The sequence below is a fragment of the Rhinopithecus bieti genome, unplaced genomic scaffold (genome assembly GCF_001698545.2).
Source record: "Rhinopithecus bieti isolate Rb0 unplaced genomic scaffold, ASM169854v2 scaffold_34317, whole genome shotgun sequence".
NCBI lineage: Eukaryota > Metazoa > Chordata > Mammalia > Primates > Cercopithecidae > Rhinopithecus > Rhinopithecus bieti.
Genome location: NW_016814779.1, coordinates 277054 through 293870, shown reverse-complemented (window position 1 = coordinate 293870; position 16817 = coordinate 277054). Strand labels below are relative to the sequence as shown.

At 36.7% G+C, this 16817-nt stretch overlaps 1 protein-coding gene across 3 annotated transcripts in view; it reads right to left on the bottom strand.

The window, feature by feature from the left end:
• MTTP (microsomal triglyceride transfer protein) overlaps positions 1-16817 on the bottom strand; it is a 68511-nt gene that overhangs the window by 37476 nt on the left and 14218 nt on the right. For all 3 annotated transcript variants that reach the window (XM_017852355.1, XM_017852356.1, XM_017852357.1), the window contains 5 exons: positions 10364-10551; positions 8913-9056; positions 2703-2810; positions 1128-1244; positions 687-826 (listed from right to left, as the gene is read on the bottom strand). In XM_017852355.1, the coding sequence (XP_017707844.1) occupies positions 687-826; positions 1128-1244; positions 2703-2810; positions 8913-9056; positions 10364-10551 (697 nt within the window). The remainder of the gene's footprint in view (positions 1-686; positions 827-1127; positions 1245-2702; positions 2811-8912; positions 9057-10363; positions 10552-16817) is intronic.

The following is a 16817-nucleotide window of genomic DNA, read 5'->3' as shown; positions in this document are numbered from 1 at the left end:
AAAATATTTTGTACATCTGTACAAAGTGTTTTAAACTATGTTATTACAGAGCAGCTCAAAAGTTAACAAAATTAAAAGTTTTAAAGTAAAATGTTACAGTAAGCTAAGGTTAATTTATGATAGAGGGAAAAGGTTTTTTAGAAATTCAGTGTAACATAAGTGTGCAGTGTTTATAAAGTCTACAGTAGTGTACAGTGATGTCCTAGTCTATGATATTCACTCAGTGCTCATTTGGTGATTCATCCAGAGCAACTTTCAGCCCTGCAAATTTCATTTATGTACCTTTTATGAATAAAGGTACACCTACATAGTATCTTTTATACTGCATTTTTTTACTGACTTTTTCTATGTTTAGAAACGTAAAAACTTACCATTGTGTTTAATTGCCTACAGTATGCAGTACAGCAATATGCTATACAGGTTCGTAGCCTAGGAACAATAGGCTATACCATATAATGTGGTGTAGGCTATGCCATCTAGGTTTGTGTATGTATACTCTATGATGTTTGCACAATGATGAAATTGCCTAACAATGCATTTCTCAGAACTTATTCCCATTGTTAAGCAACGCATGACTACACACATACACACACACACACACACACACACACAGATCTATTTACAAATCAAGTATAATAATATAACAAAGAATAGCAAAGAAAATAAAAATTTTAGCATTATCTTACTTTGATACTATTTTCCCTGTAATGGTTTGTAGGAAATTCAGTCCAAAAGCATGTGTTTCTTCAGCAAGCACAGCTATAACAAAGCTGTCTTCTATCTTATAGGTGGTGACAGATGTAGCTTTTGAACTGACACCCAAGACCTAAATAAATAAATAGCCATCTTTATAACAAGTAATCATCTTTTAAATTATCAAATCAAGTCAAATAGCAAAGTATCTTTCGGTCTACAAAACAACTTCCTCATTACACCCATCCCTCATTATTAAAACCTACAACTTATTGAAATGGGCCTATTCATTTCATATATATGAATTTACAGCCTAAAGTAAAAATTATAAATGTTTCAAAATTCTATTTCTACTTTATTTTTATATTACATTAAATTAATCTCTACAAAATGTAATTATTTGAATGCCTCAAAGAAAGTGATATCTATCATACCTGATTTGGGGTTGTAAATCCAGACCTCGCTATTTTGCATGAATCCAAGGCCTTAATTTTGATCACTTTGCCTTGATGAGCCTGGTAGGTCACTTTACAATTTCCAGAGATATCTACCTAAAAAGAAAGGCAAGGGCATAATGTTTGAGATTCCTTGTGGGCCAATTGAGTTCTAATGAGAAGTGGCTTGAAAACTGAGGTCTCTAATATGCCACAGGGGACTTTTTTTTCTCCCCCAGGATGATAAGATACAAAGACAGGAACAAGGTTTCCGGTAGCTTGCTGATTCCTTCCCATTCTCTTTGGTTGAGTCTTACTAGCGCCTTCTCTTTTTTTTCAGGAATAATGTTGGATTTCCTACTTCTCTCTAAATCCAATCAGAATTAGATAAATGGCCTGGTAACAATTGAAACTTCTGATAAATGGGTAATTCTGTGGCAAGGGAGTTGATTGTTAATGCTGTATCTAGATTCTCTGTGCATGTGTGTGTGGGGTGTGTGTGTGTGTGTGGTGTGTGTGTGGTGTGTGTGTGTGTGAGATGTGTGTGTGTGTGTAACTTCAACTAGCTGAATATGATTAGAAATTCTTAAAATCCTGTGGGACTAACTCAAATCATCATTAGTTACACATCATTAGTTTGAATTTAGGCAAATGTATCCCAGTACAGATTCTGTCTAGCTTCTCTGAGCTTTCTCCTGGGGCCTCTGCCAGCATCACAGAAGCAGAGGTCTCTTTTCTAGGAAGCTAACCAACATTTTTTTGGTGCAATCCTACCATCAGATTTTTCACTCACTCATGGGCTGGTTGAATTCAGTCTAAGAAACTTGGACTCCAGTCTTGACTCCAGGTATGATACTAGAAGCTCCACCTAACTTCTCTAGTTTCTTCTTTTGCAAAATGAACAGTGTTGGTACAGATGAGTGGTTCCCCACCTTGACAATGCATCCAAATAATCCACAAAGACTGTTAAAATACAGATATTTGGCCAAGCATGGTGGCTCATGCCTGTAATCTCAGCACTTTGGGAGGCCAAGGCGGGCAGATCATCTGAGGTCAGGAGTTCAAGATCAGCCTGGCCAACATGGTGAAACCCCGTCTCTACTAAAAATACAAGCTGGGCATGGTGGTGCATGCCTGTAATCCCAGCTGCTTGGGAAGTTGAGGCAGGAGAATCACTTGAACCTGGGAGGCAGAGGTTGCAGTGAGCCGAGATTGCACCATTGCACTCCAGCCTGGGCCACAGAGTGAGACTCCATCTCAAAAAACAAACAAACAAAATACAGATATTCAGGTCCTCCCTGATCTACTGAATCAGAATCTCTGGGATGAATATAGGGAATCTATATTTGTAACAAGCCCCTCCATGGTACAGTGGTGCACAGTGACGTCTGGGAACCACTGGAATGATCCCCACTACGTTCCTTTAGTATAAATAATTCTAATTCTCTAGGTAAACAAGACTTCACTACACAACTCACCTTTTCTGAGCATTACCTTAGTAGTACTGAAATTGTATAAGTAGAAATCCTTACAAACTTATTGAGATGCTGAATCCTTAATAATATTTGTTAGTACCTCATTGGTGGTTCCAGAGCTTAACTGTGTCTGAAATAGGCTAGCCAGGCCTCTTTTGATATTTTCGATGGCCACTGGCTCATTTTGATATGAGTAGAACTCTTTGACCTGTTGGGGAGAGGGGAACAGAACACAAATGAAGCAAAAATGCATCATTTATCAGACTTAGTTAAATAAGTGTCAGGCAAGGTCAGATGCTTACCTGTATTAATCCTGGGAGAAAGAGATCTGACACTCCAAATCTGGAATTTCCTTTTTGTGAAAAGAAGCTATTTAAAATCTCTGAGACCATCAGAATATGAAGTTTAGGGAGAGATTGATAATGAAGGCTCTTGCATGATGGGCACAGCATTGGGCAAGAGCACTGATATAAGCTGGGAGCCTCATGAAAACAAGGGTGGCCCAAGGGAAGAGAAATGGACATTGTTTGAACATGTCAGCATGTTCTCTACCTGTAACGGTACTTGAAACAAAACATAACTAAAGTTTAAAATAACAGCAAATAAAAAAGTTCTTGGCCGAAAATGGCAATCACTACCTTTGAGATTCCTGAGATGGCACAGCCTCTATGGGCTATCTCAAGGCCCCAGGCGTGGCCATAATACCCATGGTCAACATTTCACAGGGGCAATGTTCTTTACCCTCCAGAGCATTTATATTGGTATTGGGTAAATGTATACCTATTTATACACACATATATATACACACATACAGAAGGCTGGGAAATTTGAGGTTGAGATTGCTACTGCTGCATAGGTTCCCATCAGAAGGGCACTGCTTTGAGGTTCCCATTAGAAGGCAGAGAAAGGAGGTTGAAATGAGGAGGGTGACTATGATTTGGCAGGAATAGTAAGCCACTTAGCTTTGTTTTATCATCTTTGATATCTATAGGCACAGAGATGATAACAGTATCTTTTGCCATTTTGATAATTTAATGTTTAAGAAACAAGGATAAAAGTACGAAGCGAATTTAATGGAAAGCAGCTTGTTGGTTTTCATCCTGTAGACTTGATACACATCACACAATTTAGAAAAGGAGGATAGATATGTGTTCCCTGTAAAAATTCCCAAGGTCTATGATAATTACAGCCGAGTATTTCTACCAGAAATATCCTGAATGCCTTCCTAGTACTCTTTAAAACCAACCATAGCTTCTAAAGTAAAACATAAAGCTCAATAACTATGCAATGAATCCAAATAATACCAAGCTCAGTAATTTAGCCTACATAAAGACTCTCTTGTGCCTTAGAAGAAGAGAATACTTTTCCTGAATTATCCAAACAAGTGTCTCAAATCTCTATTTTTACTTCCTACATATACTCTGCCTAGTGATGGATTTACTAGGTACTTTATCTGGCAATCAGTTTTAGTCATTAGACTGGACTAACCTATAAGTGTTGGAATAGTGTTTGTCCAACTTAGAACTTAGAAAGAAACTGGAATAATGACCTCAGTGTCTGAAAATTCACAGTATCATATTCTCAAACAAATCACTGGCAATATCTCAGACCCAAGCCTGAGTTTCTGAAGTTCTATTTTGTAAACTGTATCTCCTTCCTTTAATAATCACAATGTAATTTCCTTTTCAAATATTTGGAAGTGTATCTCCAGATATCATGACTATTAGAAGTTCATAACTAGATTACCCCAAAATAGTCAGAAAGTGTTCAGTCAGTGGCAATACACACATGTCTATATGGCCCATGTCTTTTTGGTATGAACCATAAACACTTTAGAAAGCAAGATCTCCTAAGTGGGAAAAATATCAGCATTGTCACCACTGTGTCACTTTCCTTCCAGGCTACAAAACGTACCTGAACTATTTTTAAAGTTTTACCTAGAAGGTAAGGAAACCAAGTTCTTGGATTTAATCTTTGGACTATGCATAAGATTAAGTGCTTATCTGTTACTGACCCACTGCTATGGACCAAGTTTTGATCTTGACCTCTGGATCCCTTAGAAAATGGTGTTAGAGCCTTTTTTTCCCTTCTGGCAGGCTGAATGATAGATATAAACTGTGAGACACAAAGAAAAAAGTGTTTTTCATCCTTTCTATTAGTTTTATTGCTTCCCCAGAACTAGAAAATGAACACATCTCTTTTCTTTTATATGACTGCTACTTCTAGGGCCTAAATTCTTTTTCTTTAGTGCAGACTGATGAGATCCAAAGTGAAGATAGTACTGGTATCCATACCAGCTAAATGTCAAAACTGTTAGAATTGAGCTGCCTTGTAATCATTTAAAAAATAATAGTATGAAGTCAGAATTTTGCAGTTCAAGCCACATGGCCATCACAGCAATAATCGTAAATGTATTATTTCACAACAGGAACTGAGTAAGTTTTATTATACTCAGGCCATAAAGTTGATTACTTCATTCAGCATTGAAATTAGTTCTGAACATCCAACAGCACAGGGCTCTTATCTAAATTCACAGTACTCAGAGCTTCCAAAGAGCAGCAGCAGGTACGACCTGGTTACAAACGAAGTCTTTAATCCAAGGAAACCACACCTAGAGGGAGACTGGGTAAAATGGCTGGGAAGGCGGTGCAGTGCCTCTTCCAGCCAAATATGAGGGGCCAATTTCCTCTTGAAATAGGTAGTCATCATTCATATTGTTTTTTTCTTAGGAAGATGATGCCTTTCTCCACACCTTCCTTTACATATCTTTTAAAAATAAGAGGAGACTAAATTCCATTAAGTGGCCAAACAAAATAATAAAAAGAATCCCAGCAAACAAAGGTTAGTAATTTTATATTTGATATCTATCTAAGACAGAGCACAGCTAGGAAATGACACATTGGAGAACAAACAAGTAAAGGAATATATAACAAATTTCAGAAGGACTTTCAAGGTGTCACATTTCTTGTGGCAGTTCAGTGTGTGCACAAGAGCCATGCTGATTTAGAGAGCAAATCAATGCCTGGAAACAATACAAAATAAAGGTCCAACTCAGTAGCCACGTGGTTAGTTTAATCAACACAAAGCCAAAACCAGAAATGGAAATCTGGTAATTATCCAGTTAATTGGATTAGCCTTTCAGGCCAAAAAAAGAATCCATAGTATAACTTGAGGCATCTTTCACTCATCAGCGTTAATCAACTTAATCAGATTACTGTCACATTTCCAACTTGATGATATGTAGACAAAACTAGAGTCATCCCCACTTATGTAGGGAAGATGAGTGGGCATAGAAAAAAGATGTGCAATGAATATGTATCTAAGTATTTTAATGGACTCTCTTTTAAAATGCAAACATGAGACCCTCATATGGGAAAGGGAGAGAGGGGGAGGTCTGGAAGGACAAAAGTTACATGCTCATAAGCATCCTTGAAACCACAGAAACTTCAGGGAGCACAACTTAATTTGAGCCTATGGTAGAAAATGCTCTCTAAGAAAGTAGCCCATCTGCAGTTTACTCTGCCTGTCCATAATTTCTCTCATAGTACACTGAAATGATAATTTAAGTAATGATCTTTCTGATAGTGATATGGCCAAAACTTCCTGTTGGCTTCTTAGTCTTCATTGTTAAGTTTTTTCCAATACTTTATTATATATTTGAAAGATATAATGATGTACTTTAACCTGTGGTTACAGTAAATCATCGCAAATCATAGCTCCTCTAGAATTGGCCCATTGCGTTACTAAAATAATGATGTGGCAGTTCCATCCTAGCCTTTGAACGGTGAGGGTACTGAGTCCTTTCATGTGTGTAGCAGAAGACTTTGTACTCAGCTGCTACCAAAGGAGCTATAAAATGATTGGTTGTCATTAAGATTATAAATGCAAATAATATCTATGAACTCAAGTGTCTTGCCACACTGGAAGCTCAGAAAAGAAAATAACAATATTTCATGTTGTTAACAAAGTTGAGCCATAAGAAAATCAAATAAGTCAACTGATCTCATGATGTAAATAAGGAATACTACAAGTCAACCAAAGAAGCAGGCATTTCTCCAAATACTTTCCAGCTGGAAGACAGTAGACATAGGAGTTTGAGCATAGACCCTATTTCAAATCCCAACTCCACTGCCTGCCAGTTGTATGACCATAGGCATATTTCTTAACTTTTCTTAACTTTGGTTCCTCAACTATCACAAGAGGTTGATAAGGCAGCCCTTACTGCTCAGGGCCATTACAAGAATAAAAGAGACAATTCGTGTAATGCCTTTAGTCAGCACCTAGCACACAGTAAGTGCTTAGTTCGTCTTAGCTATTATTAAGTAAACAATAAGTAAAACCTTTATCAAAGTTCAATTCAGTTGAGCCCCATATAATCTTATTTGTTTATCCTTTATTTTAGAAGCATCTATATTCAGTCCTCCCTATGAGCAAGGTGCTGAATAGACAAAGATACAACTCTGCCCATGAGAAACTTACTCTGAATGTGGAGAGCCAAGACATAAAAAGAGAATGACAATACACTGTGATAAATGCTTTGATAGAAATAGGCCCAGGGGTTTGGAAAGATGTTGGAGAAAGCTTCATAAAAACATGCAGTGCAAGGCATGATTCTGGGTGCTTTGGGGAAGGAGGGAGTGGAAGGGCATGGATGTGAGGGGAGAGGCTGAAATACAAAGAGGAATTGGATTTTTTTCTATCCAAGATCCATAATCTAGCAATGAACACGAATGACCAAAAGAAAGTGATAAGGGTCATGAGTGAGCTGCAAAGTGCTAAGAGTATTCTAAAGAGTGATGGTTATTTCCAGCTGACTGGAAGGGTGTGAACTTTATGACAGAAATGGCATGTGAGCAGTCACAAACATGGGAAGTATTTTGACAAGTGGAGAAGGAAGAGAAAGCATTCTTTTTTTTTTTTTTTTTTTTTTTTTTTTTTGAGACGGAGTCTCGCTCTGCCGCCGGCAGGGCTGGAGTGTAGTGGCCGGATCTCAGCTCCACTCGCAGAAGCTCCGCCCTCCCGGTGTTTCCGCCATTTGCCTGCCTCAGCCTCGCCGAGTGCTGGGACATACAGAGCGCGCGCGCTCATGGTCGCTCGGCTAGTTTTTTGTATTTTATAGGATAGACGTGGTGGCGTTCGACCGTAGCCAGGATGGTCTCGATCTCCTACTCGTGCATCCGCCGTCTCCCTCCCAAAGAGCTGGGATTACAGGCTTGAGCCACCGCGCCCGGCCGAGAAAGCATTCTTAAAGATAGTGATTCATATTTGGTTGTAGGAGAGGTGAAAATATAAGATTTCTTCTTGTGAGCTCCTTTTTAGAACTTCATACAAAAATGTGCATCATGATTAGCAATATACATATATGAAATGTCCAAAGTATTTGTTTTCAAATACTTTAGTTGAAAATAAATAATTACTTTATCAGTATATAAAGATCAGTTTATCTTTATTTTGAATTTAGAAAGTGAAATTTTAGAGATGTATGGAGTTATAACTCTAATGTTCCCTTTCTGTTTTCCTGCTTTTGTTCCTAAAACTGAGCTCTCATCTTTAGACACATTTTTATGTATGTCAGCACACTATCTGTAATTTTCATAAACACACATATGTAATGCCTAATAATTAACTGATCACAATTGTTTCTCAATTCCAAATTTATTAAGACCATTTTAAGTGACTAGACTCAAGCCATAAGTAATACACACTTACAGAATTTTTAAAATAGAATTTCAAATAGATATTATAAAGCGTTCAATCATTATTTTAATATACAAAATGCTTTTCCATGTCATAGTTTTAAAATAATTTCTAAAGGCTTTAAAAAACTCTACTTTAGACTTCTCACACCCTTTTAAAAGCTTTAACCTTGTACTTTAGCCAAATATTGATAATCTCATAACAAATCAATATTACTAATCTAAGTTGGATCATTTCAGTCTCATAATTTGTCTCCTTTCCTGAATTTATCCAATCATGCTTTGATGACTTCCTTTGTTACATTATGTTTGTAATCCCTTATAATTTGATAAGAAAATTACCTTTTAATAATGTCTTTCATCAATAAATAAATACTTGATTCTACTATAAAGATTTTCAGAAAAATAGGAAACAAACTGGCTAGTAAATGTAAGGGAACTCAGGGCATTGATTTAGTTTGGAAACATTTAATTTACAACCTCTGTTCTTTAGTTCTTGAAGAAATTCCATTTACCATAAAAGTAGTTATAATGTGATTACCTCAAAATAATGTCTGCTGAAGGGAAGAAAAATATGAAGTTGGAGAAGATGTGGAACCTAAATGCCCCTTTACCTTTCCATGGATTAGATGAAGGAGCATAGGTCTTTGCAGAGCTTCCAAGTTTTCCTTTCCCATGATTTTAGGTGGACTTTTTCCTTTGAAGATGCTCTTCTCTCCTCTCTGCTGATTCACATTTTCAACATTTACATCCTTCATCTGGAGTAACAGAAAGAAACCTGTTTTAAAAAAACTTCCTATGTCTGTCTTCATCAGAGTCTCTCTGCAAATAAAATAGTAAAGAAACAGAGTTGGCCACAATTTCTTCTGTCATTTTTCAGTTCATGATTTACAGGACCTTGCCACTCACTTTAAAAGAATGGAGAAGGTATTTAAAAACTAGGTTTTTTAATAAGGCAAAAATAGCAATACTTAAAGAACTCTGTGACTTTAGGCTTAAAATAACTGTGACTTGAATGTGATTCTTTGCTATCGTTGCCACTCTTCATTTGTTTTGTGTGGTTTCTGTCTGCCTGATCACTTCACTTTCTTTACCACTTGTTGAAAAGGACCCCCGTCCCCTTCTACCTCATCTGTATAAATAAAAATAAAGCCGAATTACTGAATAAGGAGGAATATAATGTTTTCTGGAGAATAGTTTACTGTTACATTGAGAAATGGCTCGGAGAGATGGATGATGATGCTTTGATCCAACTTGGAAAACACAACAGCAATTAGAGACATCCAAAGAAGCAAATATCACTTGTAAATGTATTGCTATGACACCTCATTATAAAGGACACCAGCAACTACTTGTTCCAAATACTTTGTTCCAAATACTACTTGTTCCAAATACTTTGTCCTGTGTGCCTGTTTCACACCAGATGCAGAATAATAACTGACTTTACTCAAGGAATCTATTATCTTTAGGTTCTTGAGAAGCAAATAAGGGAATCACCACATATTACCATTGGAAAAGTCCCCAGAGACCATCTAATTTGGCCTCCCTCTTCAACACATACATCTAAACCATTTTAACTGACCAAACACTGTTATTCGGGGGAGTACTTGGTTCCTTCCTCAGGAAGAACACAGACTAGGTTTACTCTTTCTTCAGTAATTCTACCTGTTGTATCAAGGAATGCAGGAACCTCCTAACTGATCTCCTCTTGAGTTAGAGGGGTCTAAATCGTTTTCCATACAAAATGGATTATTGACCCTTCTCTCCGAGAACATTTTGAAAAGACTCTAGTATAATGTCCCTGTTAACGTGATCTATAGAATTGAACACCATACTCTGGTTGTTTACCAGTATATACCTTCTGTTGTCTGTTTCAACAATTTGGAAAGATCAGTTCACTTTTTATCAGCAAAATCTTTAAATACGTAGAATTGCTTATGTTAGAGATAGATAACAAACTAAATGGATGTATAACCAAGAACCCAAAACAAGTGCTGTCAAATGGTAGACTTCTCAAAAACTTCTGACATCTAATCTTTGCATTTATCTGGTAGAAAATGCCCACCGTGATTTGGATCAGTTGGTCATCATCACCATCAGGATTCCTCCACAATAAGGCCACATCCACGTTGGAGGAAATGCGGTAGCCCACGCTGTCTTGCAGTTTTCCTTTGCCCCGATCAAGAAGAACCTCAGTAGAGTACGTGAGCTTGTATAGCCGGTCATTATTTAATGAGAGACCAGTTGTGTGACCTGTATAAAGATAATGACACAAATCAAGTTTTCATTGTAAGGGAACATGCTGTCTCACCATCAGTGCATCTCTCTACCACAGTGGGGCTCAGGAAGCTTGGCAAATATTCACTGATTGAAACATGGTTCTACTTCGTCTGCTGAAATCTTTGACTTGTAAAATATAGATAAACAAACAAAAACAAACAAAGAAGCTCCCATTTCAGAGAACTTTAGTTTGTATTCCTAATCAATTATCAGATAGTGCCATGGTTGAACTATAGATATTTTGTTTTTTTGTTTAAATGTCATTGTATTTCTCTTAATTATATGAATATGATTTCAAGTAGATGACCCACCAAGAATTGGTTTATAAATGTAATATGAGCCATCTGTAATTAACATATTATTTAAATGCAAGCAGATCAATTCCAAAGTAATTTTAGCAGTTAGAAGGAAGTTCTTTAATTTGGATATTTTTGATATTTAAGAAACATCTCTTCAGTGCAATTTACTCTATTAATGTAATTAGCAAACTTTTAGTACAAAGGTACATTTCAGGGTTGCACATATGTAACTTTAAATTAGCTGTGCCCTAATAAAATAATGTCTTACTATATGAAATCTTAGTACAGGCTTAAATTTGGCATGGCTTAATTTAAAAAGATCAAATAGTATACAAATCTGTACTGTGATCCAAGAAAACTGATATATCAATGAGTTCACACAGTATCCAATTCAGTTTATCTAGCCAAAAGAAATGTCAAGGAGCAAGTCTTTTCCCAGAGATGACTTAAAATGTATGGTCACATAAAGTTTTTTTCTTTTGTGTATTTTCTATCTATGGCTCTCAGGAGATAGTTAAAAAAGACTTCAGTTTACCTTATTCCTCAATGCTAATGGGGTTTCATTGCCCGGTTTACTATAATAGGCAACCATAATCTTTTTTTCTCTCAGGAAATATACATATGGGGAGAGGTACAGGAAAGGGGTTTGGGGTGACTAGACCAAAGCAAAGCAGTCGAGAAAGGTGATAGCAAAAACTACTTTGCAATGCCAAAAAATCAAGAAAATTTCTGAAAAGGCCCTATCCATGTACACAGTAACAATCTGTTCACTGTCTCCTCTATCTATTACAGCACATACTTGCCCAGAGGAAATAGTGGTCAAAAATCCATCATCTGCATGTTATGTGTATTAACTTATTTAATCCTCACAAAAATCTAATGAGGTAGGCACTATTATTAGTCTCATTTTATAGATGAAGAGACTGAGGGGACACAGAAACAATATAATTTACCTAAGGTCATTCATCATAGAGATATGATTTTTTTTTCTTTTTTCTTTTTTCTTTTTTTTTTGAGACAGAGTCTTGCTCTGTCAGCCAGATTGGAGCGCAGTGGCACGATTTCGGTTCACTGCAACCTCCACCTACTGGGCTCAAGCAATTCTCCTGCCTCAGCCTAGCCTCCTGGGTAGCTGGGATTACAAGTTACAAGGCATGTGCCACCATACCCAGCTAATTTTTGTATTTTTAGTAGAGACGGGGTTTCACAATGTTAGCCAGGCTGGTCTCAAACTCCTGACCTCAGGTAATCCACCCATCTGGGCCTCCCAAAGTGCTGGGATTATAGATGCACGTCTGGCTGGAGACATGATTTTAATCCAGGCTGTCTGTCTGTAAAGATTATGCTCTTACCTATACTATATATCTCTAAAACTTTAGGTTGCATTCTTTTCCATTCCTAGGTAGTGAGCTAGAAATTTATTCATTCATTCAACTAGAATATAGTGAGTACCTGTTGAACAGTAAGTACTTTTTAAGGCTCTGGGACTACACCAGTTAACAAGCAGAGAAAGGCAGAGAAAGTTTCTTCTTGTTTTCTTTACTTTTTTTTTTTTTTTTTTTTTTCGAGACAGGGTCTCACTCTGTCACCCAGGCTAGAGTGCAGTTGTGTGATCTCGGCTCACTGCAACCTTCATCTCCAGGCTCAAGTGATCCTCCCATCTCAGTCTTCTGAGTAGTTGGGACCACAGACTCATGCCACTAAGTCCAGTTAATTTTTATGTTTTGTAGAGATAGGGTTTTGCCTTGTTGACCAGGCTGGTCTTGAACTCCTGAGCTCAAGCAATCTGCCCACTTCACCCTCCCAAAGTGCTGGGATTACAGGTGTGAGCCACCACACCCGGTCAGGAGACAAAGTTTCTACCCTCGTGGAGTTTACATTTAAATGCGATGGAGAAGGGCAGTTAAAAAGAATGAGTACATAAGCAAGTTATATAGTATGTTAGAAGTGCTCATGAAGAAAACTGAAGCAGGAAAGGGAATGGAGGTGCTGAGAGAAAAACCTCTGTGGAAAGGTGACATTTTGGACAAAGGTTTTCGGTGAGCCACATGGATATCTGTGGGAAGGGCACCCCCCTCACAGAGGAAACAGCAAGTGCAAAGGCCCGGAGGAGGGCTCCTGCAGGTGTAATGAAGGAAGAGCAAACAGCAGGGAGACCAAAGAGCTGGAAAATCAGTAAGTAAAAGACACAGTGAAGGAGATGAGGTCAAGGAGGTACCTATGGGTGGCAGGAAGATTTGGGGAGTTTGAGTGAGGTGGGACGCTGTCATAGAGTTTTGGGTAGTGAAGTCACATAATCTGTCAAACCTTCAAAGAAAAGGGACAAGGATTTTCATAGGAATCAAGAAGAGGCAGAAGAAGGAAGTATGAAAGGATCTAAATGTGTATACACAAAACCAAGCTGTGTCCAAGCACCAAGTCAGGCAGAAACTGAGGTGTGAGATACAGAAGGCAAAGAGAGTCAGGAAAAACCTTGAAGGGGATGAAGGCTGGGATTCCCTCTTATCTCTATCTCTTCTGCATTTTAATTGGGGACTCTATAGCAGGTTCAAATACTGGCTTTCTGGTTAGGAAAAATATTTTGGTCAGGAGGCCTTCTTTTTATGACACCTATCAAATTCCACATATGGCATAAAGGAAATACATGTTGTCTTATCTAATCCTCAGAGCAATTCTTAAAAGTAAGCATTGTGTGACAGCAGATAGAAGCTGACTGTAAGTTCAACCCAACATAGCAAATATAATGCAGATTTGAAGTCTAAATTTACCAAAATCCAAGTTTTGTGGACTTTATTAAGATGTCTTCTGGTTAAAATAACTATGAAATATTTGTAGGAAGATAACCTTTCTTAAATTCCAAAGTTTTCCAAACTATTATGTTATTCACCTTTTTTCTTACCTCACTTTACCGGCCATATAATAAATCAATTTTTGACTATGACTTGGAAATGATAAAGCACAGGAAAGAATGGGCCTTTTATTCCTCCAAACTATTTCTTACCTCTTTCAACAGGAGAAAAAGCCTAAAATGGTTCAACTCTCCTAAAATGGAGAGTGTTATCCCTCTTATACTTTCCTTTTTGATAAGTATTTCTCTGTTTATGTTTTGCAGAGTTCTGGCAACACTGGGCATTGGGGCATGTCCAATTTAAATTGTTGACTTAATTCCTTTTGTAGGATATTGCTCTTCAGAGTATGTATAATAATATTTTTTGATAACTGTTGTTAGATAAAACCAAAACGGAAATTAGTATTAGCCAAAAAAAAAGTCAGAACCTCTTTAATTTGCCTTTCAAGTGTATTTAGAATTTTAAGTGACCTAAAAGCAACAAAACTGTTAGTTTTGAATCTTCAAGAAATATTTTTTACATACTCCTCTGTCAGATTTATATGAGTACAATAACTGATAATTGGCTTAGTCAAGAAGATAAAGCAAACATAAGTTAATGGTGAGGTTTGAAGAGATGTACAATGTTGATAAGGGTGATAGGTAATGGCATTTATGAACCCAACAGAAAACTAAAGGGTCAGAAGTTAAAAAGGCGGATGAAAGGTAAGAACAAAAAAGAACTGGAAGATGATTAATAAAAATTGACTGAAAAGTAAGGGTGGGGTGAGGGATTGAGAGAAAGACTGGAAATGAAGGAAGTGTACAGGTTTAAAGGTGACAAAATTAAATAGGTAAAAATACTTTATAAGGAAAACCCAGAGAATGCACTGAAAATAGTCCAATCATTACAAAGTATAACTAAGAAAAAGTAGGGAAAACTTAAGTCTTTAGAAAGTTCACACAGCAAATCATATAGATGTGCTCTTGTATCCTAATCCTAACAGCCTCTTCAGATTCCAATCTGCCATTCAATTTTCCTTCCTTCCTTCCTTCCTTCCTTCTTTTCTCTCTTTCTTTCTTTCTTTCTTTCTTTCTTTCTTTCTTTCTTTCTTTCTTTCTTTCTTTCTTTCTTTCTTTCTTTCTTTTCTTTCTCTCTCTCTTTCTTTCTTTCTTTCTCTCTCTTTCTTTCCCTCCCTCCCTCCCTCCCTCTCTCTCTCTCTCTCTCTTTCTTTCTTTCTCTTTCTTTCTTTCTTTTTCTTTCTTTATTTCTGTTGAAACAGAGTTTTGCTCTTGTTGCCCAGGCTGGAGTGCAATGGCGTGATCTCGACTCACTGCGACCTCCACCTCCCGGGTTCAAGTGATCCTTCTGCCTCAGCCTCCTGAGTAGTTGGGATTACAGGCATGCACTCCTATACCTGGCTAATTTTGTATGTTTAGTAGAGACAGGGTTTCTCTATGTTGGTCAGGCTGGTCTCAAACTCCCAACCTCAGGTGATCCACCCACCTTGGCCTCCCAAAGTGCTGGGATTATAGGCATGAGCCACCACACCCAGCCTCACTTTTCTTTAGATTCTAATCTTCCCTCAACATCCACCCAGATCTGAGGATTTACCAAAGTTGCATTGGTAATTTAGAGATGAGTTTTGAGGCAATGAGGCATGGGATCCCCAAATTTTAAATGGACTGATTTTAAGGTAAACTCTTCACGAGTTGTTTGCTAACTAATGTCAGTTGTTAAAAGGGAAAGAATCTATAATTAAATCATAGTACCATAATGCAAAAAGTTATTCCATCTAGGTAAAGAAGCTCTCAAGTCATGCACTTTAAATTTATGAAATCAGCATAAGCAACGTACCATGATGCTAATGAAGCTTAAGCTCTCTTGCCCAGGATCCTTCCAAAGACTGCAGAAGAGGACCCTAGCAATGTATCCACATGCCATTTCTTTTTGAGCAACCTTTGCAATAGTAAGATATTTTTGTAATCTTTTCTCAAAAGTGGCCCCTAAATTATATGTTTCAAGCTTTAAAAATCTAGATTTACTACTAAGCTTGTACACAATAAACTGTAGCTACAGCTACCTATAATATTCTAAACCACATTTTCTCATTTATGCTGTTTCCCAATAGTCATTGTCTAGTGTATGTGTATATTTAAATCTTTTATAAGTACATTTGAAAACATGAGGTCACCCAATTTCCTAGTTTATAAAATGGGAAAAGAGGAGAAGCTCATAATAAGTACCACGTCTCAATTATTTTTCTCAAAATACTTATGGTATTAGGTTTGATACTATGGTATTTAAATCACACATATTTTGACTACTCAACAGTTTATTTGGCAGACAAAATAGTAAGTTCTCTATATAACAACTCTCAGTCAGATATAATTTATAAATCTTTTCTCATTAAAATTTTCTTTTGTCCAAGTAAGAACTGTATGTTTAAATAGTAAACATTTAGAGATTGGTGAAAATATTTTCTTTAGTTCAAGAACCTACAGTGTGATTTGCTTAGGTGAATTGGTTTAAATTTAGCCCTCTGTTGCTCCAATAATGAAGATTAGGTTTTTTTCCTCATGTAGAAATTTTCTAAACAAAAGTCGTGAGGCAAACTTTACTTTAATATCAAAAGCTACATTTATCCCTAACAGGTTTTAGAAGTTTATAAGTGAATTGTTTTCTATCATTTACTTAGAGTACATGGTTTTAAAATTGGTCCCTATAATGCTAAGCTGTTTGATCAATTGGTTTTAACAATGTGTCTTCTTAAGAAATGAAAAAGTATTCATTGTATATAATGCAGCATTTGGAAATCTGATATTTATAATCTAGCTGATTTGAAACAAGATTCTATATTAATACATTTCACAACAGTTTTATGAAACCATTGCTCATAAAATGTTTGTTTTATCTCTTACCTTTTCAATGGCATTAATGCATACGTATTTTTAAAATTAATTTCCTCTTAAAATAGAAACTGTAAGCAGCAACATTATTTTTCCAAAGATAATGTTTTATTTCTTAAATCTGTATCAGGAAATTTAATTTTCTTTAATTCACTATGAATTCTATCTTTTTTGAATTGTAACAGAATTAAATACATGTTGTG